This window comes from Lontra canadensis, unplaced genomic scaffold (genome assembly GCF_010015895.1).
Source record: "Lontra canadensis isolate GAN:19392208 unplaced genomic scaffold, GSC_riverotter_1.0 scaffold82, whole genome shotgun sequence".
NCBI classification, from domain to species: Eukaryota; Metazoa; Chordata; class Mammalia; order Carnivora; family Mustelidae; genus Lontra; species Lontra canadensis.
This window is the reverse complement of record NW_022631076.1, coordinates 3,624,598-3,652,266: the sequence shown is the minus strand read 5'-3', so window position 1 is coordinate 3,652,266 and position 27,669 is coordinate 3,624,598. Positions and strand designations below refer to the sequence as shown.

The 27,669-nt window shown below is 38.4% G+C and overlaps 1 protein-coding gene across 15 annotated transcripts in view; it reads right to left on the bottom strand.

Moving 5' to 3' along the window:
* The window catches only part of TCF4 (transcription factor 4), a 346,633-nt gene that overhangs the window by 41,829 nt on the left and 277,135 nt on the right, over positions 1 to 27,669 (bottom strand). For all 15 annotated transcript variants that reach the window (XM_032882433.1, XM_032882441.1, XM_032882437.1 and 12 more), the window contains 2 exons: positions 8,981 to 9,086; positions 5,282 to 5,415 (listed from right to left, as the gene is read on the bottom strand). In XM_032882433.1, coding sequence (XP_032738324.1) covers positions 5,282 to 5,415; positions 8,981 to 9,086 — 240 coding nt within the window. The remainder of the gene's footprint in view (positions 1 to 5,281; positions 5,416 to 8,980; positions 9,087 to 27,669) is intronic.

The window sequence follows — 27,669 nt, the reverse complement described above, 5'->3', positions numbered from 1 at the left end:
AACTTTTGGACTAACTGGCAAAGAGCAGCCAGTCTCAAATCCTCCGCCTGTACAACTGGACCACCTTTCTGAACTCAAGCAAGAACAGAAGGGTAAATGGAAAATTCTAAAAAGTAAAGATGATTAACTATCTCTCTAAAGCATCGTATGTAAAGCCTTAAATCAACAACCATACTGAATTAAATTGGAATGAATGAACTGAGAAAGACTAATGTGAGCTCTTTCTTTATGTGTCTTCTTCATTAGTAATCTACCAGATAGCTATGAAAAAAGAACATCTTCATAGAATCATTTGTTTTAATGTTTCGTCTTGAGTTCAATTATTATCCTTGTGGTCCAATGAAGCTGCTTTTCTTGGAGGTATATCACAGTGCCTGTAAAGTGGCAATCCATCTGCTTGGGAATGAGCAGATCACCAACAGGGACACAGTTATTTACCAAAACACATCAAGCTATTTTCTTTTCCAAGATAAAAAAGTAGCTTAAAATGTTATTCTCATAGGTATTTGAATGTGTTATAGACATGTAAGGGAAAACTATTTTGGCTAAACTCTATTTTTTCTTGTGGGTAATATATTAATCAGCCATGGACATTCAATTAAAATTAGAGATTGAATATGATGCTAAAAGTCAGGGGTGCTTAAAGCCCAGGCACTTATTCATAGGAGTGAAACGCCAGTGTCTTGGTATTTCTGTATTAATTTTGTGAGGCCTATCTTGGGTTCTACCTCTTCCTCTAGTATTCCTTCCTACTTCCAACTCTTGCACAATCTCTTCTGTCTGAATCCCTAATGCACTCACATTCTGTGCTTTGCCATTTAACACTTAATTATATGCTGCCTTTCCTTGCTTCCTCTTTCAAGTGCATTTCCACCTAGACTGTAAACTCTTTAAGGGGAGGGAACAGAGCTTACACCTCTGCATCTCACAACTTACGGCTGAGTGCTGAAGACATAATTATCTTATATTCTCAATGAACAACTGGTTATCGATTGGCATTTAATAAATAGTGGATTGAAATACCACTTATTTGAAAGAGAATTAAACAATCTAGGAAATGAACCTACATTAGATCTGCCAATGACATGGTGGATGTCTTTGACAATGTTACCTCTGCACATTCAAACCAGTCCAAATGAAAGATCAACGTCAGTGAAAAAGTTGAGATGATACCCTTAAGTCTTTCCTACTTCCCAAGAAGGCTTTTCAAACTTTTTAATTTCATGGACCTCTGTGCTTCACCAAAAAACTCCTTAGACCGCCTGTTAAACTCATTCCTACTTGCCACTAATGAAATGTCCCAAGCAGCCCACGAACTTTTCTCCAAACAATGACAGAACGGGCCCATTGCATAGTACAGCTAACCCAAAACACTGGATAAGCCACGGAACACCAAACTTGGAACCACTATTTCTGCTTGACAGCTAAACACCATAATAAAGTAAAGAAAAAGAAACTGAACATAGAAGAAAGAAGGAAACTGGAAGAAATAAGGAAACTGAAAGAAAGAAATGATTTGCATTCATTTCTACACAATGCTATTCTGTGCTGAGTTTCTGAAGAACAGGGAAACTGTATAAATCAGTCCCACATATGCAAAAATCAAAACAGAGGAAAGAATTTTGAAATAAATATTTTTTTAAATGACTATATAATCACAGGGTCAAATGGGAAAAAGATTTCCACATTGGGGAGGATTTCTAGACACTTTTAACATGGTGCAAAATGGGCAGTAATTCAGGATTTAACAGACAGAGGGTTAATAGTGAGTTTGGAGGATGATAAGAAAAGTTCTTCCCCATCGATTTTGATAGGGAAACGAATGCAATCCATGTAAATCAGTTATTTTTAGAGACTCACAGAAAATAGGGTGCTGAAAAAAATTAATGAGATTTATTATTTATTTATTATAAATTATAATTTATGATGATAAATTATTTATTAATTTATTATTTCCTTATGCAAGGAAAAGTATCCTGAAAACTACTATCACTCAGATATAATAAATACACTGCAGAGACTATCACTGATGTGTGAAGTATGTCTCTTTTAGAATATTTAGGGACCAACAATGAGAGGTCTCTTTTGCCTCTCTCCCTCCGGCTATTGCTACTGTCTGCCTGCTTGCTACATATGGAAAGGGGAGACTGAGAAAGCATAATGGCTTTACATGCCCACTATTGAAATATTTTTACTTATGATGCCCGATTACAGCATATTTGTAGGCCAACAGACAGAATAAGTATTGAAAATGTTTCTATTAGTGATGCTTTGATCAACCCATGGGTTGATAATTCAAAGATTAGAAAATATAATCATTGGTGGCACATACTAAGAATAAAGTCATGCTTTGGGCTCAGGCAAATTTTATAACCTTGGCATCATTACTCTTTTATGCCAGGTAACTGTTTGCTGTGGGGGTCTCTCCTACATCTTGCAGCATGCTTACCAGTATCCCTGCCTTCTACACGCTAGATTCCAGTGACATCTACCAGCTGGAATACCCAAGAATGTCTTCGGACATTCCCAAATGTTCCCTGAGGGGGTAAAATCACACCTGGTTGAGAATCACCAGGGTAAGCATTTATGTTACAAAAAATTCAGAACTCTTTTATATTAAAATTCCAGATTCCTAGGACTATTTCACTCTGTGGGGCAAAGACCATGCCTAAACCATGCCAGACGGAGGTCTCTATCCTATTTCTAAACAAAACTCTGCCAAGTCAATCCAACCTTAAATCTTCTACAGCAACCCTTTCCAAAGCTTAACCACAAACTCCATTCTTCCGAGTGATTCTGTATGTGGATCTGTGACATAGTAGAGATTAGCTGTGGGATTGTGTTGTAGAAACTGAAGCTGTAAAGGGGATTTAAAGAATCGAAATTGGTGACTTGACAGTTGCTACTGGAATGTGTGGATTTGAAGCTTTACAATTACACATTCTACCACAATGGAGGTAATAATGTTTCTAAAATGTTGTACCTTCAGAGACAATACTAATTTGGCCAAATTATACCCAAAATGATACAAGGAAAACACTCTCCTTTTTCTCAAACTATTCTTTTGTTCTGTGTGAGACTGTCCAAAAGCTATAGATGAAAATTGGGAGCAACTACCATTATTTTCAAGTGAAAGGACACTAAGTACCTACTGCGTACTCCAATTATTCTCAATCAGTGTCAGATTCCTGAAAGGCATTTCAGCGAGAGATTTCCAATTGGTTAATACTGAAATTACAATGATTACTAGATATAATAATCTAACAGTTTCCCTATCAGTGAGAAAATTCATTAGGATACATTACCAGAGACCTAATTCATTTACCATTTTTTTAAACAAACCCTTAATCTCTAAGATCTGCTAAATAATCATATTAAGAATAAAAACGCCATGTTCGGTGTTGGATAAATGACATTACAAATATAGCATCTGATACAACCTGTTGGGTTTTTCCTTCAAAAGGATCTTTCTTCCTGGTTGATAATATTGTATTGGTTTTTAAGGTTTTCAGCAAAATTTTTTCTAAAAGGAATGTAGTTGGTTTCCTTTTTAAAATTACACTTTTTATGCATTCGAGCACACTTTAAAGATACCTCCACCCATGCAGTGAATTTGATTGGGATAAAATCAAACCACCTACATCAAAATTCTACAGTATGATAAGGAAAGGAAGAAAGAACAAAAATAAATGTCAAATGAACAACTCTTAGAAGGACTGACATTCCATGTTATGTTAGTATACTGCCAAAATCTTTTAGTTGTAATCAAAATTGTCCTTGCTCATAGGACAGATGTAGTTTTGATCATGAGTTCCTTAGAGAAGTGGAAAATGATGATGGGGAAATAAAGATGTTGGCCAAGAAGAAATTCTAGTATAATAATAGTTGATATTTCTCTAAGCTTTCACTCTAATACCTCCAAGTAGGAGGTGGGAGAAGATAAAACATGCAAGTAAATCATTTGCTATTTACTGAAGATGTGCTGAAATTGGAGATAGGTTGATTTACACATTCAAACTTGGCAGATGATATAAAGAGGCCAATTCTATCTCCACTATTTTTGCCTCTCGTGAACAGATAGGCTAACTGACCACAGTGTCTCCATCACCAGGACTCACTAGATAAGTATCTTTCAAGGGTATCAGAGACGGTAACTTCTGGAATATTTATGCTGCCAGAATAGAACATAAGTCACCTTTTCTATGTCTCTAGTGTTTGAACCAAAGAGAGGAAAGATCACAGAAGCCCAGAAAGTACTCTTTCCTATCGCAGAGCAGAGAAAGACACGTGAACCTGAGTTTTAGGAGAACAAGGGGCAATTTCGAGATGTACAGTGACCCAGCACCACGAAGGACCACTGGATTTGTTCAGATCCTTTTTCGTATTTGTAGGATTATAGCTTCATACATTTTTAAAGTTATATGACTGCACAAGGGACTCAGTCCCATCTTACCTGCATCTCAAACCTAACTCATGGTCTCCTGTAATGCTCAACTCAAGTTCCTAAGTGGATTCTGGGCTGTTGGAGTTTTGAGGCTGGAAAAGCTCGGATGAGCTCCTTCCTCCAAGATAAAGGGACACGCTAGGATGGATGAGTTTAGGCAATGGGCAGAGTGAGCCCTTCAGTAATGCAACAAGGTAATGTTCTGCAGTTCGGCAGTTTTCAGCTGAGTGAGGCAATGGAGTATCACGTTGGCTGTTACGTGGAATTAAAGCTAAACCACTGAAAAGTGGGAATCTGATCTATACAGAAAGCTCCTGATCGCTGTGACTAGTGGCGTGTATGGGAAACAGGAACTCTTTCCTTTGGGTGTGGCACCACGGGTCAAAGCTGTCACCAGGGACAGAAGCCGGTAAGGGGAAGTAGAAATGCACATGGGAGATGCAGGCCACCTACTCTCAGTCTACTGACTGCCACTCTGCCCCCTGCAGTACACTCTTCAACACTACGGAAAGTAAACAAATAAATGACAAGGATCCACCATAGCTGAAATTGTACAACTCAAATACAGCATATATTTATGTCCAAAGGAGGCTAACAGTGTCATAAAGAAAGCATGGAACAAAACACGGTGAAGTTCAATGCCAAAGAAAAGCCACAAGGGCTTCCAAAGATGATCTGTTCTGTCTTTGATCTCAGAAACAAGATAACTCTAAGAACGATGGGTTATACTGTTTCTACACTCAGGACAGAGTCCTTGTGTACACGCACGGAAAGGCGGGAGAATGGGATTTTGCAAACTAGCGGTATTGTCCCCAGAACCACGTCCATCTGCCTTACCAAGCGTTCGTGTGGATGCAGGCTACAGTAGCTGCTAGACTGTGGAATATGAGAAGAACTGCCCAGCATTCCTCCGTAGCCAGGCTGATTCATCCCACTGGAGGAGCTCCAAGGGTCACTGCTGTGATGGCCATCTGTAAAGGACAAAGAAAACCATGACTTTTCGGAGGCATTCAGCCTTGCCCTACAGAATAGGGTTTTTTCATATACTTGAAAATGGCTACCCGTTGTGCATTCATCTTTGTGCTGTTTTGCTGATTACATCAGAAGACAGTCATCCTTCTTTTTTCCCCAAGTGGCTCTATATTATCAACAAATGTAAATATTTACCATAGGCAGTGTTCTTAGTAAAAATTCAGCCATAAAAGGACAGAGCACATTTCTGTGTAGAATTATGTCAAGTCAGCCAGGTAAACAATACTAAAGAAAACACTTCTTCTAAAAGTCCCCTGACCTCCTTTTCTATGAAAACGAACAGTTAAATGTTCCTAAGTTTTGTGATGAAAATAAAATACTTAACACATTATAGAGCTGACAAGTTTACAAGTTTTTTTAAATGCAGATAAAGAGATAAGAATGAAAAAGAACATCTCAGATTTTTTAAAAGATCAAATTTCCTTTCTATTACGTACAAGGCAGAATTAAAGTTGAAATTACATCATAATTTATAGGGAATGTGAGTCTCAGATATATATAGTTCCAAGTTTTCTTTCTTAACATTCGCTTTCTGGTGCATAGTTCTATTGCTACCTTAAGCCTTCAGTAGCCATTGAAAGGGCACACATATCATAAGGTAGATGTTACACCGGGGACAATTTTAAGAGGTTCTAGATTTTATAAAACTGTGTGTTAAAAAGAGGTTTAAAATGATGTGGACATTATATGAAGTACCCTTCAGTATTAAGTTAATCTTTGTTAATACCATATTAAAAACATTTTTATAGATTCTTTTTCTTCTCTGGGTCTATTGGCCTAGAAGTTACTCTTAGGGATCACTGATGTTCGGTTTGGGTTTCTCAAAACGAAGGTGGTTGGTGGGGGTGGGGTGGGTGGGCATCTATGTCATTGCTGAAGTCAAATTTGCCCTAGTTTCAATAGTTCTACCAAAATTATTGAGTGCCAGCTGAAAATACAGATCATCAGCGGGTATTCACAGTATAGTAGGCACTGCCTCCTTGAAAATAAGATTATTTTCACCATCTATGTTACATAATAAAGGCCTTTTGAAAATTTTAGCAATAGGCAAGTTAAATCCAACACTATATACCACAAAGCTTTTTTTTTTTTTTTTTTTTCACTGAGCTTTTAAATCCAGAAGTTAGAATTCCAAAAACTGGAATAGTTTCAGGACAGGGAGGAATGATCAATAGATTTCTTAAAAAAAAAAAAAAAAAAAAAAAAAAAAAAAAAAATCCTATCTGAGATTCTGACCACTTAAGAGTTTTAATCAGAAGACAGAAATTCAAGTGAAAAATGAGGTCACATGGTAGTGAGTTTAAAATGTGCTCCTGAAAGTCTCCCAGGATCTTTCACCCAAACTGCATGTTTTTTAAAGACCTGAATTGTCAGAGCACCAGGCACCCATCACTGAAGGAAGCCGGTGTGAGAGGGGATCACGAGGTACTGTTTCAGTGATCCTAATGGGAAAATAGAGGACTTTCTAGAAGATATTATTCATGCACTTAAGATGTAGCTTTCAGGTTGTGGAAGTGTAGATGTCACCTTAATTCCAAAGACGAAGTTAAGGCCCTAACATTTCAAATAGATGGCATCAATGACAAATAAATTGGGAATTTATATCATTGAACAAGAGCCTCCTGAAACATTCTGACCACATGGTGCACTATATGGAAATACATTTAGGATTTGTTAACACAGAACACCCTACTCAATGCAGACTTATAAAAATACGTACTTTACATAAATTATGCTTTTCACAGTAAATTAATATTTATCACATCCCATGATCTTGGCATAATGTTGTTTTGAAAGAATAGAATTAGATGTGTGCAAATTAATTGTGCTCATCATAAACGTCAACTCAAAAAATTTTGTTTTGCCTTTTTGGGTATTCATATGCAGAAAAGCACGTTTGTTCCTCATACTCTGCGTGGTCTACTGTGGTTGCAGAGCCTGTTTTCTTTCTTCCTCTACCTGACCTCCCATGCGGTGTGCACAGTTGAAGCAAGCACCTTCCTGAAGGCAGGTAGAAGAAATCTCTCCTGTCAATTTTCTCCGTGAAAATCTGCTGTGAGTGGTGAGTCCTTGAATTGACAATCTCGATAAGCACCAGGAGAACAGCTGCTCTGACTGGTCGTCAAAGAGGGGAGCGGGGGCCCAAGTGGCCGCTGTGCCTTTTGTCACAGCCCAGGATGCCCTCAAGTGACATACCCTGCTGGGTCCCTTTGTGAGTTACACCTAGGACAGGTCACAAAGAAAGATAAAGGGCCCTTATGAACATGAGCTCTATTATGCGTGCAACAAATTCTCTCCAATCCTGGGAGGCCCATTTGATTCAATTTTATAGATTTTCCATGGAATTTCACATGTGAACTAGCAACCTGGAAAACCTCATACTCTGAAGGGGAAGAAAATCAGTTCCTTTTAATCAGAATGACTTTGAGTATGTCCACTGCAAGATAAATGAGACATCAGGCTGCTCCCCGGTTCCTTGCTGCTCCAAGGGTGCTCCCCCTCCCATGACATGGCCCTTTCTGGAGCAGCACGAAAAGGAAATCCCAGGGCACGTGGCCAAGGCACACTCAAAAAAGGTTTTTGCCCCCAGGCAAAAAGAGGTAAAAGTTCTGCATACAGGTACAGGAATTCTTGGTAAATTCCATGTTTATGTTTCAGAGTATTAACTTGGCAACAAGATCATCCTATTTTGACAATAAATGCCACAGGGTTATCAGGGATGAAGCCCCACGTGCAATCTCTGGACAGTCTGTTCTTACACGCAGCTGGTGTCATTCTAACTATGTAGTCACTTGCGAGCAGCAGAAAGGAACCATGCTACCAGTGGAAAGACTGTAAACTCAGGGGTATATATCCATGTACATTTCATTAAATAAGTTCCATGATTAAAAGAATAAATACACTTCACCTACTGTGAAACTGTCATTTTCTCCATTTTGTCTTGGACAAAAGCTGGGTCTTTCACCCTAAATCAATTAGCATGTTTGGGTGGAGATTCCGTTGTGTAATGAAATAATATTCTAGTCTTGAGATAGGTTGCTTCATCTTAAATGAAGTTCTTGTTCTTACTTATAAATTAGTAAGTGGCTAAAATTTTTACATGAAGTTACACATAAGGACAATTTGTTCCCAGTTGGCTAAATCCAGGATGCTAAAAATACACACACGTTCCTCTTGGGGAGAGAAGAGGCAGAAATTATCTGTCATAGAAGACCATCCCCCCAAGAAGTGTCAGTTCTCAGTGAAGTCAACCAGTTTAATCTTAACTCATCATTGCTCAAGGGGCTTTGATTTGAAAAAATAGGTCTTTGTCAAGTTTTAATTAATTGATGAGTTTTTAATGAATTCAATTCCTAAGAAGGGCATGACCTTCAATATTCTCCACTTGCCTAATATTCCATTTGTTGAGGATCAGTTCAGCAGTCTTTTGCCCCATACACAACCTGAAAAGACCCAGGGAGATTCTGCCCAGTGGATTTCCCCGCAGAAGTGGCAGCATCTTACCCTGCATGAAGAAGGAGCTAGGGAAAGTGCTGGCTGCTGGTTTCGAGGAAGGGTAGCCTGGCGAGTCCCTATTGTAGTCGGCAGTGCTTGCTGATGGAGCATAAACCTGAGGAAGGAGAGACAATTTAGTGTTGCTTGCTGCGTTGACCAAAGCACCACAATGTCCATTACGTGATAAGAAGCAGGCACAAAATGCTACATTTCCATGTCTGTTCCAAATCTGATCAAACCCTACAACACTACCCCTTTCATAACACAGAAAAACAAAAAACAACAACAAAAATGCTGAGTAGATTTGTGTGACTGGAAAACCAGGGGCGGGGGATATTTTCCAGTTGTAGGCAAGAATACTGTAAATTATGTCTAGTTAAATATATTATATAATACCCACAGGGTTGTCCTATCCAAGCATTTTTTTTTTTTTAAACATAGATGGTCTCTGAGGTCATGAAAGGTGCAAACAGAAGGGCACGCATCAAGCCTCTCCCTTTTACTCTACCTTTCAATTAAAATGTTCACATGTGAGAGAAAGAGACAGAGACAGAGAAAACGAATGCGCTATCCAGACCACAGAAAGTGACAAATACATCTTGGAATATTAAATTCCCATAGTGTCAGCTTTTTGCAGAAATGCATGAAAAAGACCATTAAAAGCCCAGATCTACATAGACCACCAACAATCGGTATGTACACAGGAAGAGGGGGGAGCGCCCCTTTATAGTTCTTATTACATTTGTGTGTGCAATAAACTTAAAAAAGTGTGCCAAAATCCTAATTTACTGAACATTCGTTTACTAATACTCATGAGATTTGGGGAACAAGTCCTTTATAAAAATAGCCTGTGTATTTTCTTGTTTATGTTTCCTCTAAAGGAGGCAGCATAGTCAAAAAGCATAAATTCATAAGGTATAGTTTAACTTTAATTGGTTTCCCCCCTTGCCTTTTCTGCTAAATATAATTTTTTCAAATCCCTATTTTCTTTTGCTCCGAAAGTTCCTCTCTCCAGATGGTCGGAGAGACTGAAACACTGTCATCCTCTTGATGAAAATGGATACCTTCCTGCCTCCATTTTGAAGCAGGCAGCAGCTCACGAAATTGGCAGTGAGCCTACAGTGATATTCTCAGGTCACAGTAAAAGAAAGAGAAATTCACCAATAAAAAGGCAACTGCAGAGTTACCAAAAAATACTCCCATTTTTTTTTTTAACAGAGCACCGAATAAACACCCCAAGAAAAATTATATAATTGCTCTCAGAACACCATGAATCACAAACTAAGCATTAATACAAGGTTTAGGATTTCACAAAGGATAGGTCCACAGAGACAGATGTGGGAAAATATGCATACACATACATACATCAAATAAATGCTACATGTGCCCCACAGTGCCCTTGAAAATTGGGAGGTCCTGGAGACAGAACAAAACAAAAACAAACCAGAAGAATCCAGGCACACGTTAGAAAACAAGGGTTTTCTGCAGTCAAGGAGGGAGACAAGCCCCCTATTTCGCAGGCTATATTTCATTTCATTTTGTAATTCTCTTTGAATTTTCAATATATAAATGTCTATTTGCTTCTATTTGCACAGGGCTTGCAATAAGGAAGACATCTTTTTTAAGCATCTTTAAGAGACAAAGAATAAACCTTAAGCCAGGAAATCTCCAAACAAATCAATATCCTTAAAGTTTTGTGATGCAAAACCCAGTATTTTCTTGAGAACTATCTACAGCTAATAAACAGTTTGGGAAATACTACTGGATGTATTTAGAGAAGGTCTTGAGAGTAGGCTAAAAACATGAAATAAACATTACTGTCTAGAAAAATGGGAAATTGAAAATTAGAATATCTCATTCTAATGACAGAATGAACTCAATACAGCTACTATACCTACCACCATTACCTACGGTCCGGGCTACTAGATGGACAGCTATACTATGTGTCAGTCCCAAATTTTAGAGATCAGCATATTTACTATAAAGCTGAAAATAAACTCTGACCCCTATTATGGAATCACTTTATATTTTAAAACAATTTGAGTAAGTTCTTTAGGATAATATATAGTTTAATTTTAATTATACTCTACTACAATATCTTTAAATATGCCTATGATTAGGTCAATACCATCTGAGGGCACCTAACGAGGTTCATCTTTTTTCCCCAATGTGGGCAGAATTACTTGATATTTCTTCCGGGAGAAAAGGATAAATCTTTGGTAATTCTGCCCGCATACAAGGAGGCTCTTGGACTATGAATTACAATCAAACTCAAAGATCTGAGAGTAAGATTACTCATCCCAAATTCCTAAGTACCACCTGCATAACAAATATCTATGGGCTTACAAAGTTTTTAGGATATATCATACTACATAATTTCTATTTTTCTGGTGTTATGGTCAAAGGAACACTTTTTAGATAACAGGAAAGTCTTATTATCAAGAAATAGGCCATGTGTATAGAAAAAAGGCAATTTCTGCATATTTTACAAATTTTCATTATACTGTAAATTTACAGATCAGGTAAAATGTTATTCTCTTTCCATTTAACGTACTCCATCTTTCCCACCAAAGTTATTTTTAAGGTGAGCAGCCTACAGAATTATTTAGAGAAATGTAATCCATGAACAGAACTATTATACTTTTTTAAAAGATTTTATTTTTAAGAAATCTCTACATCCCACCTGGGACTCAAACTCAAAACCCCGAGATCAAGAGTCATATGCTCTATCGATTGAGCCAGCCAGGCACCCCAATCCTTCTTAAAAATAGAAGGAATTAAAAAATTTATTTGGTTCGGCTCCCCCCTCATTTTAATTATAAGGAATTCAAAAATGGAATGGTGAAAGCCACCATTCAAGATTTGCAATTTGCTCGACATAAACAACAAGCAGTTGCTCTTTCTTTAAAAATGGTGGTGGAGATAGAAGATGATATTTACAAAAACAGACTGATCATAACATTCATCCTTCACTTTATCCTTAATGTTTTCATCTCTAATAACCTGGATGACCAGGAAGCTGCATTCTTATTTTTACTTCAGTCAACTATTTTGCCAATTTCTCCATGAAAAGACTCCAAAGTATGGGTTTCAATAATGTATTTAATAGAGATACTAAATTCAATAAGAAAAGCTCACATCCAATTAGTTTTAATTATTACTATTTTAGGTAACTGGAAAGATGGCAAGTATTTGTTAACTAAAATAGTTTTTTATTTAACAGGACAATGATAAACATCCCAGATATCTCCAAATAGTTGGAGTCATTTTAATGACTAATATTAAAATATCAGGCCAGTGAAAAATGAAAGAAAAAATCCCAAACTCTAGTTCAGTGTACTGAAGTGACCCTACCTCTGAAACATGAGAATAAGTCTAAAGGGAAACAAAAATCTATACTTAGTTTTTCTCTGATAAGGTAGCTTAGGTCAAGGTGACTTTGCATTCTTATTCCTCTCACTAGAGAAACCAAAGAAGGGTGAAATTTTTGTTACAGAATTGGAAATGAGGAAACTTGGCCAAAGCTCATAGGCTACTGCTCTTTTTGTGAACTGCTTGTGGAATAAAAGTTTCATGGGGAGCTAATAGCAAAGTATAGTTTATGCCCAAATTTAGCACTATTATCTTTTCTCTTACATTTCAAAATCATAAATATAGAAATTCTGAGTTTAACCAATCTCTCCAGATAACACCAAAAACCCTGCTCTGATAAAAAATTAAAAATATATATTTTTTCATTTTACATATTTAATGTTTGTCGTAATTTGAGAAGAATTACTATATTACATTAGCTGTTCCATCCGATGTTCCTGGTTCTCCTTTGCTCAGTCATCAAAGAAATAATACGATACCGTCTTTTAAATAGAATCTCTGCCTATTAGGCCAGAAGAAAACCAAGCAAATTTGCAAAATGAAGGGAGCACAATGCATATTCTACCTTTCCCCTTGATGTTCTCATTTTTATCTGTCTTGGCAGATCAGTTTCACTTACGAAGATTTAAAAAATAACAACGAGCCAATTGTTTAGGGTCTCTTGTGGAATAGCTTTGGTGCACGGAGCTCTACACACTCTACTTCTGGTTTTCCTAAGGGTCATACAAGATGGTTGTTATGAATATCATCATTCACAGGGCTGAAGTATAGTAGAGAGATCAATTGTATTGGTCCAGACCAGCCTGGGTGTGACTGCAAGTCTCACCATTCATCAGTTAGACAACCTTGGACCTGGTCCTTTAACCTGTCTGACCTCCAGATTCCTACCTGTAAGATGGGAATGGCAGAACCTGCTATGCAAAGTTCTTACGAGAATAAAATGGTATTTGTGTGTGAAACTACTAGAAGAGTATGTGGCACGTATTAAGCATGCCAAAAAAAAAAAAAAAAGCCAAAACAAAACAAACAAACAAAAACAAAACAAAAAAAAACCCCATCAGACAATAGGGTTAATCTTGTGCTGCTACTGTTTTTATTATCTGAGAAAATGTGACTCAGGAAGGTTAACCCACCTTTTCTACATTAACCATTAATCAAGTGGTAAAAGCAGGATTTAAATGGGTCATCAGAGTCTATATTCTTTCCATAAAAAGCAATTCCTTGCTCTTAAAAAGCAAAAAAAGAAAGAAGTGGTCTTTTTTTTTTTTTAAGGATTTTATTTATTTATTTGACAGAGAGATCACAAGTAGGCAGAGAGGCAGGCAGAGAGAGAGGAGGAAGCAGGCTCCCTGCTGAGCAGAGAGCCCGATGCGGGGCTCGATCCCAGGACTCTGAGATCATGACCTGAGCCGAAGGCAGTGGCTTAACCCACTGAGCCACCCAGGCGCCCCAGAAGTGGTCTTTTTAAACTATCAACACAAGGCTGTACTTTGACCACGGTTTATAGAAATATTCTGATGGGGATTTCATTATTACTTTTTAAGAAAATAAAATGTGATAAGACATGTTCATAGTAAAACCAATCTGTAGTAATGTTACTTGCTTCCTCAAGTGGGGAGCTAAGCTCTAAGAGGACAAAGAGAAGTGGCTACAGGTCCTGTGTCATGAGGTATGGAATTGAGGGAGGCTGGATGGTAACTAGTAGGATACACGATTCACCTTTAACATTCTTTACCATTACTACCCCTTTGGGATTCTGCAAGTACCATCGGAGTATAGAATTTGCAAAGAAAAAAGTTCAGACTAACTGGAACATTGTAGTCAAGACTTTCAGACTCTTAAAGAGAGTTGCTGTATGCTCCACGATGGGTGGAAAATAACAAAGCTAAATTATGCCTCCGGTGCCCATGTGCTAGCAAGGCTCACTTAGCAGTTTAGACCTTGGCAGATTTCACAAATATTCTAAACTACGACAGCAAAACAGTCAAATGCCAAGCATTCACAAAGGTAGGCATATGCTTTGATGCTTCCCAGCATCAAATGGGGAAAAGTATTTGGAGGTGGATCAGCTCACTTCTCAGGCAACAGGGCTGGACCCTCAACTCTGAAAATATTGTTTGAAGGACATGGGTTCTAGTAAGAAAAATGAAGGGCTCAGGGGCAGTGGTACCTCCATATTCAGAAGAGTGAGTATGGACCCTATAATTGTGCCATGTAACCAAGGTAAATGTACATCGCTAACTGATCCATAAAGAGGGGGTAGATGTACTTAAAAGAGGCAATCTCCAGAGAATTCAGAAAAAGAATTGGCATCATAGCAGAAATGACCCAGCTCTGGAACCAGACCAACTGGGTTCCAATTCCAGCTCTCACAAGTAATTGTGAGCTGGCTGGTGATATTGTGAGTTTTAGTTTTCTCACTTGTGAAACAAGGTTATTCTTTTTGTGAGTGTTAGAGATCCTTCCTGTCAAGCGTAATTCTTAATCAGTTGTGGGCACTCAGTAAATGGTAGTATTACTCACATCTTGTTGTAAGTGCTAGTCATGGCTTATAGCTATTTTTAAAAGTGTCTGGAATGGGGCTATCCAGTCAAGTAGCCATTAGTAATATATAGTTATTTGAATTAAACTTAATTAAAGTTACATAAAGTTTAAATATCCATTCCCTTAGTCACACTAGATACAGTAGCCAAGTGCTCAATGGCCATATACGGCCACTGGCTACCATACTGCATAGCACCAACACAGAACTTTCCCACTACAGCAGAAAGTTCTGTTGGAAGCACTGGCCTAGAGTCGTGCTTGTCTCTGAAAAGTCCCGCTGGGCCGTGTGTGTCACCCTCTGTTAGAGCAGCTGTGACAATAATGCCAGCTCATTTAAGATTTGATATTCCCTTTAGGCTGCAAAAGCAAGAACTCTTTTGGTGGACGAGTCGGAGAGGCAATTTCTAGGTATCCCTAGTCCCTAGCATACAGCTGGTGTTAATAAATGTTGATGCTACTGAAGGGTAGGACATTTAGTTTTATTTATTATGTTTAGAGTTCCTTGTACTATGACATATTTTTTAAAGTCCTTTTACAACCATCTGCCAAAATTCCTGCAAATTGTACCAAGTGGAACACGAGGCAAGAGTATCTGTGACTCTGGGTTTCTGGATATGGAGGAAGCAAAAGAAATTCTTCAACTGAAATTTTGTCCTTGGCCCCTAGTGTCTTTGGCAAAGGAATTATAGTTAGACATGGTGTGATCACTTTTTCTAGATGATAAAAGTTGAACAGATGTTTAAGTTTTTCTGATCATGTGTTTTCACATTATTGGTAATTGGGTCCCTCTATTCTACTCTCACTTCATTTTTATTACTTTTTCTTTTCCTTTTTTTAATCTTTTTTATATGACTTCTTCACAGATGCTCCTTTCTCTTTTCATGCTACTTTTCAACCTGCTGCCTCTGTCCTGCCTTTTGGCATCATATTTTTAAAGCTCAAGTGCTTGTAATCTTATTTTACAAATGAGCAAAGGAAGAGGTTAATGGACTTACCCAAGGGCCTGGACCTAGCCCAGGGCCCCTGATTTTGTATCCAGTCCTCTTGGCACTCTCCTTTCTAAAGTCTTTTTAAAACTTTAGAACTTAAATATTCTAATGGGCAGTAAAATGGCATAAAAGGTTAATAAACAGATTCAAGTAACAGAGTTGAGTAAGTTATTATAAGGTTTAAAGGCAGTTAATAATGCTCAAGGGCATAGAACAGTCAGGCAGTAAATAATCTGAGAGTGCAAAAAACCAAAACCAACAGCAAACTCCAGGAATAAAAATTATTCACCTGGTGTATTCTCCATACAGTGGATTCAAGTCAAGGAATGTTTACTAGTGATAGAAAAATCCTACTTCATTTCCAGGTGATGGTTAAAGGTGAATTTGCATTATTGTCACATAAATAGGAAATCTTTTTAGAGATAACATATAAATTTCTGCCGTATACTGACAAACTGATGGATATTTAATTATAAATGGAAAATTTCAAAGGTCATAGGCTATTGAAATCATGACGCTTATACAGGAATTAACCAAATAGTTCTAAATGCCGTAAAGTCACTTCTGGTAAGAAGGTCCCCATCCCCAAACTCTCTTTATAGGTAGTCTGAAAAAAAAAAAATCACAATTATCTAAACATGTATAAAATGTAGCATTAGTGTATAGGATATTCCTATTTTTTCCACTAAGAAGCAATTACCTGACTTCACTCTGCTCTATTCATCACAAAAATATGTATATGATCCCCCTAAAAGAAATCCCTTAAGTATATTATATATTTTTTTAATATTTCATGTATTTATTTTGAGAGACAGCACACCAGCATGCATGCACATGTGCACAAGTAGGAGTGGGGGAGGGGCAGAGGATGAGGGGGAGAGAGAGAATCTTAAGCAGGCTCTATGCTCAGCGCAGAGCTTGATGTGGGGCTTGATCTCATGATCCTGAGATCATGACCTAAGCCGAAATTAAGAGACAGACGCTTAACCTACTGAGCTACCTAGGCGACCCAGTACGTAATATATTTAGAACACATCACTTGGAGCACACATCCATATGCCCCAGCACAAACATCACGTGCATTTTTCCACTCTTCTAAATAATCAGCTCAGTTTTGAATACCTGTTCGTGACCAGATCAGTACATGAAATCTGAAGCTACATCCTGTAAAGGAACTAGAGACAAGAGTTTTATTCTTCTCAGCCACCAAATTTCCTTCTCTGTGTGAAGAAATAGTAAAATTGTAAAAGTTTTCACACCCTTCTTTGTTTGTATCTTTACCGATCAAATTCTGTAACTGGCAGACATCACAAAGCCCCCAAACACAACAACAGGAAGGAGAAGAAGGGCCTTCCTTGAGTGATGCTTAAGGGATCGGCCCCAGAGCTGGGGAGGCAGGCGCAGGTGGTTGGCTGCAGGCAACGCATTTCTCTAGAAGTGCACCCGGGCTATGGCAAGATCAACGATTATGCAGCGAAAAGGTGAGCTGGTCCCATTATTATGCGTCTCCTGCATGCAATCTCCCCAGGCGCTACGAAAAACTTGGTGCTCTTTATGGGCGGGCAGTCTACATTGTTTTTTCCTCAAATAAAAAGGTCAGGATAATTCTTATGTTTTTTTTTATACAGCTGGCTATAGTGTATTTTTCAAATCCCCCAATCAAATTTCAAACCCTAAAACTAAAATGAGTCCAGGTAGCCTTTGAGATGTATAAAAATTTACATGGGAGGAAAAAAAAAATCCTGCGTCGATTTTTTAAAGAAGCACTAAGAAGTACTAATAGTTGTACAATAATATTATTGTAATTTAAATCTACACAGTATCCTGTTATTTTAGAAAGATTTTCAATGTGTTATCATTGCAAACCTAAGACAGTAAAACAAACAGGAGAGGTATGATGGAGCTTACGTTACGCTACTGTGATATCACAGGTGTATTGTGATATAGAACGTTTGAGATTTTTAGTTGTTTTCATATATTATCCTACAACCATCTCAGTGATGCGTGCACAGAGTTGCCAATTAGAAACAAAGAAGTCATGTATTATGGTATCATCGCTTAATGCTCTCCAGAAGCAAAAAAGGACCTGGTCCAAATGCCTGCCAGCCCCAAGCTCTTGTCACCCTTGGCATGACAAAAATCATAACAAAGATAAAAACAGCTAACATTTTACTTAGGACATGCCAGAGACTATTCCAGGAAAAAAAAAAAAAGTACATATACTCACTTTGTACACTCAAAGTGCTGTTTGATTATTGAAACAGTTTTATAAATAAGGACTCTAAGAGAGACATTACATAACTCACTCAAAGCCACACAGCTTGTTAAGTGGCACACTGGGCAAAATCGCATAGGGTTGTTTCAGAGTTTGAGCTGTAACCACGATTCTACAACATTATCTCTTAATAGCTAAGAATTCTCTCCAGGGTGTTTGTGGACTCCTACCGACACCCAGCTCTGTGAATCCTGGGCCCCGTACATCCACGCCCTGACTTCTAGCAGCCAGGTGGCTGAGAATGACGTATCCATCCTTCTTGTTCAATAATACTGATGTCGGAAAGAAGGCGAGTGACCTGCTGTGGGTTACGGGGGCACTTATTGGTGAAACCAGACCCAGGCCTCAAAACCAAGACACTCAACTGATAAAAAGCACCCCATTGCAACTTCGAGCATTCAAGTTTAGTGTTAATATAGTTCCATCTATGGGTACTAGCCTCTGGCTCCAAATACTTCTTTTTATTTTTACACCTGCATTTCTCTTGCTCTTGGCACGACGTGAGCAGACGCTGTATGTTTGCTATTACTTTCAACGTGGTGTATCACAGGAATGCCCACTGCCAACATTCTGAGTACCTTGGCCCTAGCTGAGAATGCCTTAAACTGATTAAGTTACACCTGGCTAAAGATCTCTTGAAACACTTAATTGCATAAAATTTGGTCCAGGTGAAACCTGACTTCTTCCTGGTTGCATTCCTTCTGTTACTTACTCACGTGGAACTTGGTCTCACAGGCTCAGGACCCGCACAGATAAGACAACTGTGGGTGTTAAGTGCATTGCAATTCTTTAATATATTCCAAACACCTAACCAATTTGTTTCTAAACTTTTATTTATTGAATGCTCATCAGAAATTAAAGGTTACTGTTAAGAAGAACACGACTTTCAATTTCTATCAGTTACGATACCTAGTTATTTTAAACCTTAACCAGATGTAACTGAAGGACTTTGATCTCTGCCCCATCACATCAAATTCATGATTGTTAATTATTTCTAACAGATCATATCCCATCTCAACACAATTGACTACCACCAACCACAGAAACAACAAGGTTTAACCAATATTATGAAAATATGTGCAAGTGTGTGTGTGTGTGTGTGTATTTGAATGAACACAAGAGACACACCTAACTAAGAATAACATCATAAAATAGAGAGAAACATTCATTGTTCTGCCAGAACAGATTTTAGTGCTCTTCTCTATGTTTGAGGGCTGAGCTTGTGTTAGGAGGTGGAGACAGTGACCTATGATGGTCCATACTTTCTAAGAGTATTCTCCACCCTTTCCCCTTTGAACCCAAGGCCAATAGGTTGATGCCTGAAGCCTAGAGCTGACATCCTTCAATGGACGTTAATAAGCTTGTCTTTTAAGAAGGATCTAAGCTCAAATAATTTTGGATTCCATTGAAATGAACATATAACTTTAATGCTACAGACCTTTTGTCAATGAACATTACCATGAGGGATAAAATCCTACATCCCTGGAAAAACCTTCACAGTCACAAACCCACTTTTCAACATACCTCCAATCATCAGAAAATGTTATCATCTGCTGGGAGCTATTACAATTCAACATGATGAAGTCTCAGATCTTTTCTCAAGAAGTACTTTTTAGAAAGAATGAGAGAAAAAGTGAAGGGGGTATAAGGGGATAGGGGGGCTTTACAAGAAGGAAAAGCACCACCAAAGAAAAACACTGACTATGTTATAGTTTGACCTTGCACAACCTAAACGTGTTATTCCTATTCCTCTAATCCAGGGTCTTCAGAATTGCCTTTGTGCATAATGAGCACAGAGGGCCAGAGAGCCATTATCCCTAAGTCAACATTCCTTCCCAGGAAGCCAGAAGAATTAGAGAGAAAATTGTGTCAGACAAAAGCTGAAGGACCCTTTCAAAAGTAGAGACCTAACCAAGGGGAAAAAAAAAAAAAAAAAAAAAAAGATAGTAAGACCAAGGTTCTAACTGATATTGCAAAGACAAGAAGAATGATCAAAGAAACAGTTCACCAAGGGGGATATGTACTTCTCCAGAAACCTTCTTTGCCATGAACTTAACAGTACAAAAGGAAATTTGGTCTTATTCTATAATTAGTCATCATAAAAAGTTCATATCTTTGTAATGTTTTAAATTATAAAGACTTTCTGGGACACTGGTGGCTCAGTCAGTTAAACATCTGCCTTTAGCTCAGGTCATGATTCCGGGGTCCTGGGATGGAGCCCTGCATCGGGCTCCCTGCTCAGCAGAGAGTCTCCTTCTCCCTCTGTCCCTCCACCTGACTTGTGCTGTCTCTACTGTACACATGTTCTCTCTCTCTCAAATAAATAAAATCTTAAAAAAAAATATTTTCTGTCTCCATTATCTTATTTAAGAATCATTTTGAGATAGATTATCTATCCAAACAATCGTCCACCTCAGCCATCTTACATAGTAGGAGACAAAAGCTGGGAGAGATTTTACAGGACTGGGTGGGGACAGGAGGTGGCGGGCTATGATCTACCTTGGTTTTTTCATTCCAATCCCAAGTCAGAATTGTTAGCACTTGATCAGAATGTCCTTCCAAATCACCTATGGTGTAAGGAAAATCCAGAGAGCTAATTTTTTATATTAGTGAATGTTACCTACTAAGGTCAACTAGAGTTAAAGATGAACTCTATGCTGTGGTTTGAAGCATTGAGCTTAACATCTGATGCTTCAAACAGATGTCATCATCTTCTGCTTACTGAGAGTGTTGTTAGGAATAGTGAGTTTCCAATTTGGTGAAGTTCTGAACAGGAATCACCGCCATGGTACACTGTACATGCATGACCCCAGCCTCCCTTTCACAGAGGTGGAAAAAAAGCACAAATTGTCTTTCTTCTGCCAAAACATATGGCCCTAACTCCTTTCAACTGAAAACAAAAGCATGAAACAATTACCAAATATAAGACTGTGGCACAGACGGCAATGAAAAGAAAAAAGTATGAGAATTGTCAATATCTCTGTCTAACCAACCACCTCCTTATCTGTTATCCATTCAAGGACCTGCCCCTCTCTCACGCACAGGGCACTTTCAGGTAAAATCAGTCAGCGGTATTCACTGATGTGAACAGAAATTTTAGCTAGCACAAGGCTAGGGGCTTTGGTACATTAAAAAAAAAAAAAAAAGGACTCTAGAGTTGTCATCAGGAGCCAGTTGGGAGACCTCAGATGTACAAAAAGCAACTCAAAGGCATACGTAAATGAATAGTATTTGTACAAAATGTTTACGCCAAATAAATGTAAAGAGAGTTATCCAGGGTTATTCAAAGACTTCTTTTTTTTTTTTTTTTTTTAAAGATTTTATTTATTTATTTGACAGACAGAGATCACAAGTAGGCAGAGAGGCGGGCAGAGAGTGAGGAGGAAGCAGGCTCCCTGTTGAGTGGAGAGCCCGATGTGGGGCTCGATCCCAGGGCCCCGGGATCATGACCTGAGCCGAAGGCAGAGGCTTTAACCCACCGAGCCACCCAGGTGCCCCTATTCAAAGACTTCTTGAGGACGTATGGGCTTAATAAAGAAGGGCAATAATATTCCTTAAAGGGAACTGGGCAGTAGAAGAACAAATTACCATCAATAAACAGTTCCTCTTCAGGAACATTTAAAATATTAAAGGGCACCCCGGTGGCTCAGTCGGTTAAGCGTCAGACTTTGTTTTGGCTCAGTCATGACCTCAGAGTCATGAGATCTAGGTCTGCATTGGGTGCCAGGCTCAGTGGGGAGTCCACCTCTCCCTCTCTCTCTGTCCCTTGTGCGTGCTTGCGTTCTCTCTCTCTCACTCAAAAAAATATATAATTAAGTTGACTTTCTCTACTATTTGAATTTCAGACACTTTTTTCATCTGATCTAATTTTTCTTAATTTTAAAGTTTAAAGATCTGTGGCTACCTCAAATATTTTTCTGGACTAACAAGGGTATAAATAAATAGAAACAACAGTAATTACTTTAACAATAAAAATTACAGAAAGAATGTTCCTTTGATATTTATCTAAGAAATGAAACCTTTGATACCTAAATTACTTTGTTCAATAAATTTGAATCTTCAAAACTAGAAATGTAAAATCCAGATGATTGCTTAATATTAAGATAAAGGGAGCAGTTTAAAATTCTCAATGTTGATGAAATTAATGAGGGAATTTTTTACAAGAAGAGGAATTTTGCATAATAAAGGCCCAGAATTGATTTTTATCTTTTTTTCTTCCTTGATAAATTATTATCTAAGTGAGAACTTAAGAGAAATACAGAGAAATGTTAAAAAGAAGCAAGGGATATTTCCTTTTTTCTTCTACCTGATGGAGAAACATCCATTAAATAGATAGCCCTTTGCTTATATAATTATGATACATTAGATCCTTTGTCTAGAAAATTTCCTAATCGTAGGTAGATCTGGAATTTCCTAATCTCTAGAGATGGATTATGTGTCTACCATGTGTGTGTGTGTGTGCCTGCGTGCATGTATATTTGTGTATACTGTGATAAAATTACAGAACACAGCAGCAGGAACTGTTTAATAGGTATAGGGTTTCCTTTGGGCCTGATGGAAATGTTCTGAAACTAGACAGATGTGGTTGCTCAACATTGTTAATGTATCAAATACCACTGAATTGTTCTTTTTAAAATGGTTAGTTTTATGTCATGTGAATTGCACCTCAACCAATGCAAACAAAACAAAACACAATAAGCAGGCTCATAGCCTTCATGCTGTCCTTCACAAAAAATATTAATGAGGGCCCATCTGCACGGAGATGGTATTCTGGTAGTAGAGGACCAATGATGGGTCAAACTTCTTAAGCAGTATGTCTTGCCATCAGGTGCTAAATGGAAAATTTAGGCAAATAATGTAGCCTTCTCAAGAGAGCGGTCTTTCCAGTGAAATAAAAACTGATTTCTCATTCATGATCTCTTTGTCAGCAAACTCAGTGCTCTTCATTCTACCGAGATGAACTTATGGCTTAATGGGAGCCTACGTATGCCAAACTCACCAAATTGTACATTCAAACATGTATAATTTGTTGTGTATCAATTATATCTCATTAAGAAGTTTAAAAGAAAAAAGATGAACTTAGTGATTCTTCCTCATCGCCAAAATATTTTAAGTGAGTTAACTAGCTATAAATAATGGTCTCCAATGTGCTCTAAGAGCAGGAGACCATCTTTCTACTTTTGATTCTACTGCTCATTAATTAACTACAGGTAGGTCCTTAACCTCTCTTTCAATCTTATGGTAGTTATTTGGAAAGTAGAGATCATAACATCTGCTCCTACACAGAGATGTGGTACAAATAAGATCATGGTGCTGAGAAAACACCTTGAAAAAATACGGACCTCAAGGTACCTCATTTGTATAGCAGGTTCAGTACCCTGATGATGCTTGACATATTTTTGATGGTGACGAGTCTGTTTTCTTTAATGGGAAACCTCTTGATATGTGAACAACCTATTCAGCTCTTGTCTCTAACAGGTGCAAGCAGGAAGGCTACTAATGATGTAATACAGACAGGATCACGGACCAAAATCCTTTCACAAAGAATGAGCTCAATACGTTTTCATCAAACATATCTCATCTTCTAAACTTTCCCAGCATTTTACCTTAGAAATGTGTAAATTTTATGAAGTATAGAAGTCTTTCCTCCTGTGAAACATGATGGGCTCCTGGGGGGCGGAGGGTGTGACTTGGAGCATGTTTCACGCAATGGCTTGCCCACAGCAGGTGCCCAAGAAATAGTCACTAAGCAAACAAGAGAAATAGCCAAAGTAAACGAGGACCAATTCCTTCCTTCACTTAAAAGTTTACACAGCAGATTTTTAGCACTGAAGTGCCTTAAAGAGCTATACCTCAAGTATCTTCGTAGAGAAAAACTGTCCTCTGAATCACGAATGGCTTCTTGAAGGTACTGCCCATGAGGGTGAGCCCCCGGCCTCTTACTAGGAAGAGGACATCGCGTGGCAATAACACGTAATGGGTAAGATCAGACACTGCTACTGCACAGACATTCAGCACTGGACGTGCAAAACATCTCAAGGAACTTGTGTAGAATTTATGAATATCGCTGACTTGCTCTACTTGTGGCATCTGTTCCTTAGTTGCTCTGTCCACCTTTTAAAAACAAAGACTGCATGAAACTACCACAGAGAGTCAGTCTGCGACTTTAATTTTCCCAAAAGAGGTTGAGACACTTAAACAGAAGTCACAGATAGGTTAAGAGCACACCTCACCTTTAACGGTGTTTTCTACCATTTCCGTCTGATAAGAACCCCCAAACAGACTAAACTGTGAAAAGGAGGCATAACTCAGAATATAAATCAAGGTGCACCCACTTTGTTAAAAGCTCTCCCTTTCCATCCTGCCTTTGGATTGTCCTGCTCTTTCATATTTCTGTTCAAATCTGTTTCATCTCATTGGTTTGTAGGGGCTCATTTCCCCCTTTGCATGTCTTCTATCTTGTGTTGCTATCTTCTGTTTTATATTTATGATGTGTTTTCCCAAATATGTTCCAATTCCCTGGGGTGTGTGTGTCTCATTCTCTTTTCCTTCACTCTGTCTGGTAGATAAGATGCCTGATGCTCATTTTCAGGTGATGATGACGATGATGGCAGTAACAGTGACAATGATGATGGAAAAGCTGCTGGTGGTGCCCTTTCTCCACTTCTTTACTTTCCCTCCACACCCACTACCCCAGTGGAACTGCTCAAGAGCTCTGGGCTACTGCAGGCCAAGGTCATCTTTATCTCTCAACGACCTCTGACACTGTTGACTCCTACTTCCTTCCAGTCAGATTTGCTTTCCTTGGCTTCTCTGGACAGGTTTTCCTGGTCGTCCTGCTATCCCTCTGGACTTTTAAATTCAATGACCTCTTGGACATACCCCTTTGAAGGGCTCCTTGTTACAGTCATGATAAGATCTAAACTCCTTAATGGGGCGCACAAGGCACTTTATGATTTGGCCACTGCTGACCTTTTCAGTCCCATCTTACTACTATCTTTGGCACCATGAGCTCCAGTCATCCCGAGCTACTTTCAGGCAACAGTATACGCCGTGCTCTTCCTGGATCCAGCATTTTGCTTGCTTAATACCCATTCATTCTTGGGCCCCGCTTCCTCTGGGCCAATGTGGGACAGGCGCCCCTCCTGTGTCCAACTCCCGCAGTATGGGTTCCCCCATCAGTGCATTTTCAAACTACATTTGAGTTGTCTATTCCTGGTCTATCCCATGTCTGTCTTGTTCAGAGCTATATTCTAGTACCTTACTCATGTTAGGCACTGAAGTTTCTTACCACCATTTGAGAGGAAAAGTACTTTAAAATGTTTTTTTTTTTAAGTTTTTAAAACAACCAAACTCATTTCCCTGTAAAATAAAATCCACGATCTCTAAAACTTTAAACTGGTAATCTCAGATGATGGCACTAGTCCAAAGAACAGAGTAAAGATTTTGTCCAAGGACACTTCTGTGACTTGCCTTCAGTGGGTAGAGCCTGAAGCTCCAGCTGTTTTTGTTCCCTAAACTCCCCTGTGGTCCCACCCGGTACTTAAAGCCAGATGCTGAAGAACAAGATATAGAGAGGAGAAAATAAGAGGTCTCTAAGGTCTTTGCAATTGTCCCAGGACTTAGAATCCCTAATGTTGGCTCTCTATAGTACATTGTGGAAAAGAGAAGGCAAACTCCTACCACCTACAGAGAAGGCCACATAGCTCAGGAGTGAAAAAGAATAGGACCTCTGAGTGTGGTAGCCTGTAGCTGGGCTACCACCTAATGTCAAGAGAGGGTACCATGTATCTTCATGAGAGTTTTACCTGCAGTAGCTGATCACTTTGATTTAATGGGCAACATCAATTCCAGGGATAGCTGTTCTTTTGTTTTTTTGTTTTCTGTTTTTTTGTTTTTTTGTTTTTAATAATGATGCTTTCCTTCTGTTGCACACCAGTCATACCACAGAGGGCCATACCAGTATGACTGTTCCTAAAGGTGAAATGATCTGTGGTATTTTCTAAAAAAGTCTGCTGTGCACCGAGTGAGAAAATGCTAAGATTTGCATTTTCTTGAAATGTGATGCTATTTTTGAGTTTCTAATTGAAAAAATTTAAACTGCTAGTAATTAAGTGTGGGGGAGCACACCAAAGGTGGCTCGCATTTAGGCACATGGTAAACCGATTTGCCGTTGAACTGGGAGGCTAATGTTCGGGCTGGGTAAGCCAAGCCATGCCTGTGTTTGTTCAGTGTCTCATACTATTTTTTGAATGTCATGGGCTCAGCAAAACCCAAAACACATTTTCTCAGCACTTCTCTCTATTTTCCAACCCATATGTATTTCGAGAGACGTTTTAATTCATATGTTTCTGATTTATTTACATGCAAGTCATCAGAATGTTGTTTTGTGCAAACTATTTGATGTCCAGGAAGTCTGTTGAGCCTCTCCTTTGAGGTTTTTTTTCCCCTCCTAGGATCAGGAAGCCATGATTTGCAAATAGTTAAAAAAAAAAAAAACCTCATCAAAATCTCCAATATTTTTTCCCCAAAGGTTCAAATTTTGTTCAAAAGGAGGTGGCGTAAAGTCAGTACAATTCTGCAGTTGGCAGACCTTGCATTTTCCTGTTACTAATTGACATTGCCCTTCAAGATGGTAGTAATGTCTTCCTTGTGGACATAAAAGTGCATATTTGCAATGTATGAACAAGAACAGGTCCTAAAGAGAGGTGATGAGCTCTTCAAAGATTAAGTGAATGTGTTCTGCAAACATGGTGTCTGGGGCCAGGTAGGGGGTCTCCACATCTAGAAAGAGGAAAGTAGTTATCACTTTTCCAAGAGTCCTGAGAATTTTTCATCCTCCTAGGGACTTCTCAGGTAATCTCTTTCCTCGATTTATAAAAGTAACACTAATTCAAGTGTGATCTGATAGCAGCTCACGTACATTTAAAAAATCACCATAATATTACATTCTCCATTTGTGAGTGACTACAAACCAAGGAAGGAGAAGAAAGGAAGGTCGTAATTTTTATTGCTTCCAAGGAATGAGTTAGTTTGAAGATCCTTTTATCCAGACTTTTGACCAAACGGGCTTTCTTTTTCTTTGATAAGTATGAAGACTCTTGTAGTCTAGATTGCTGATGGGTGTCTACATAAATTGGACCCATTTAAAAAGATACTCCAAAAGGTAGAAATATTTTAGAAGACCGAATAAAGTTTCAATAGGGAATAGTTTTTAAAGTAGCAGATAGTTTTTTAAAAAAGAAACTATTTAAAAAAGTTTCTTCCTCTGCAAACTTATCTAAATGTCAGTCCCAAAACCAAATTAATGCTGGACAAGAGGCATATAGCTGGTATATAACACTATCTCATGCCTCTGTAGTGTGTCTCTAAAATATAAACCCACATTTCCCATCAGACTCTTTGTCCTCTGTTGGGAGGACAGATTAGGAATGCTAGTTAATCTGAGCAGGGATGGACAGATTTCTACCTATGCTGCCTTTCAAAACTGAGATAGCTCTCTTCCCTAAAACTCTTTT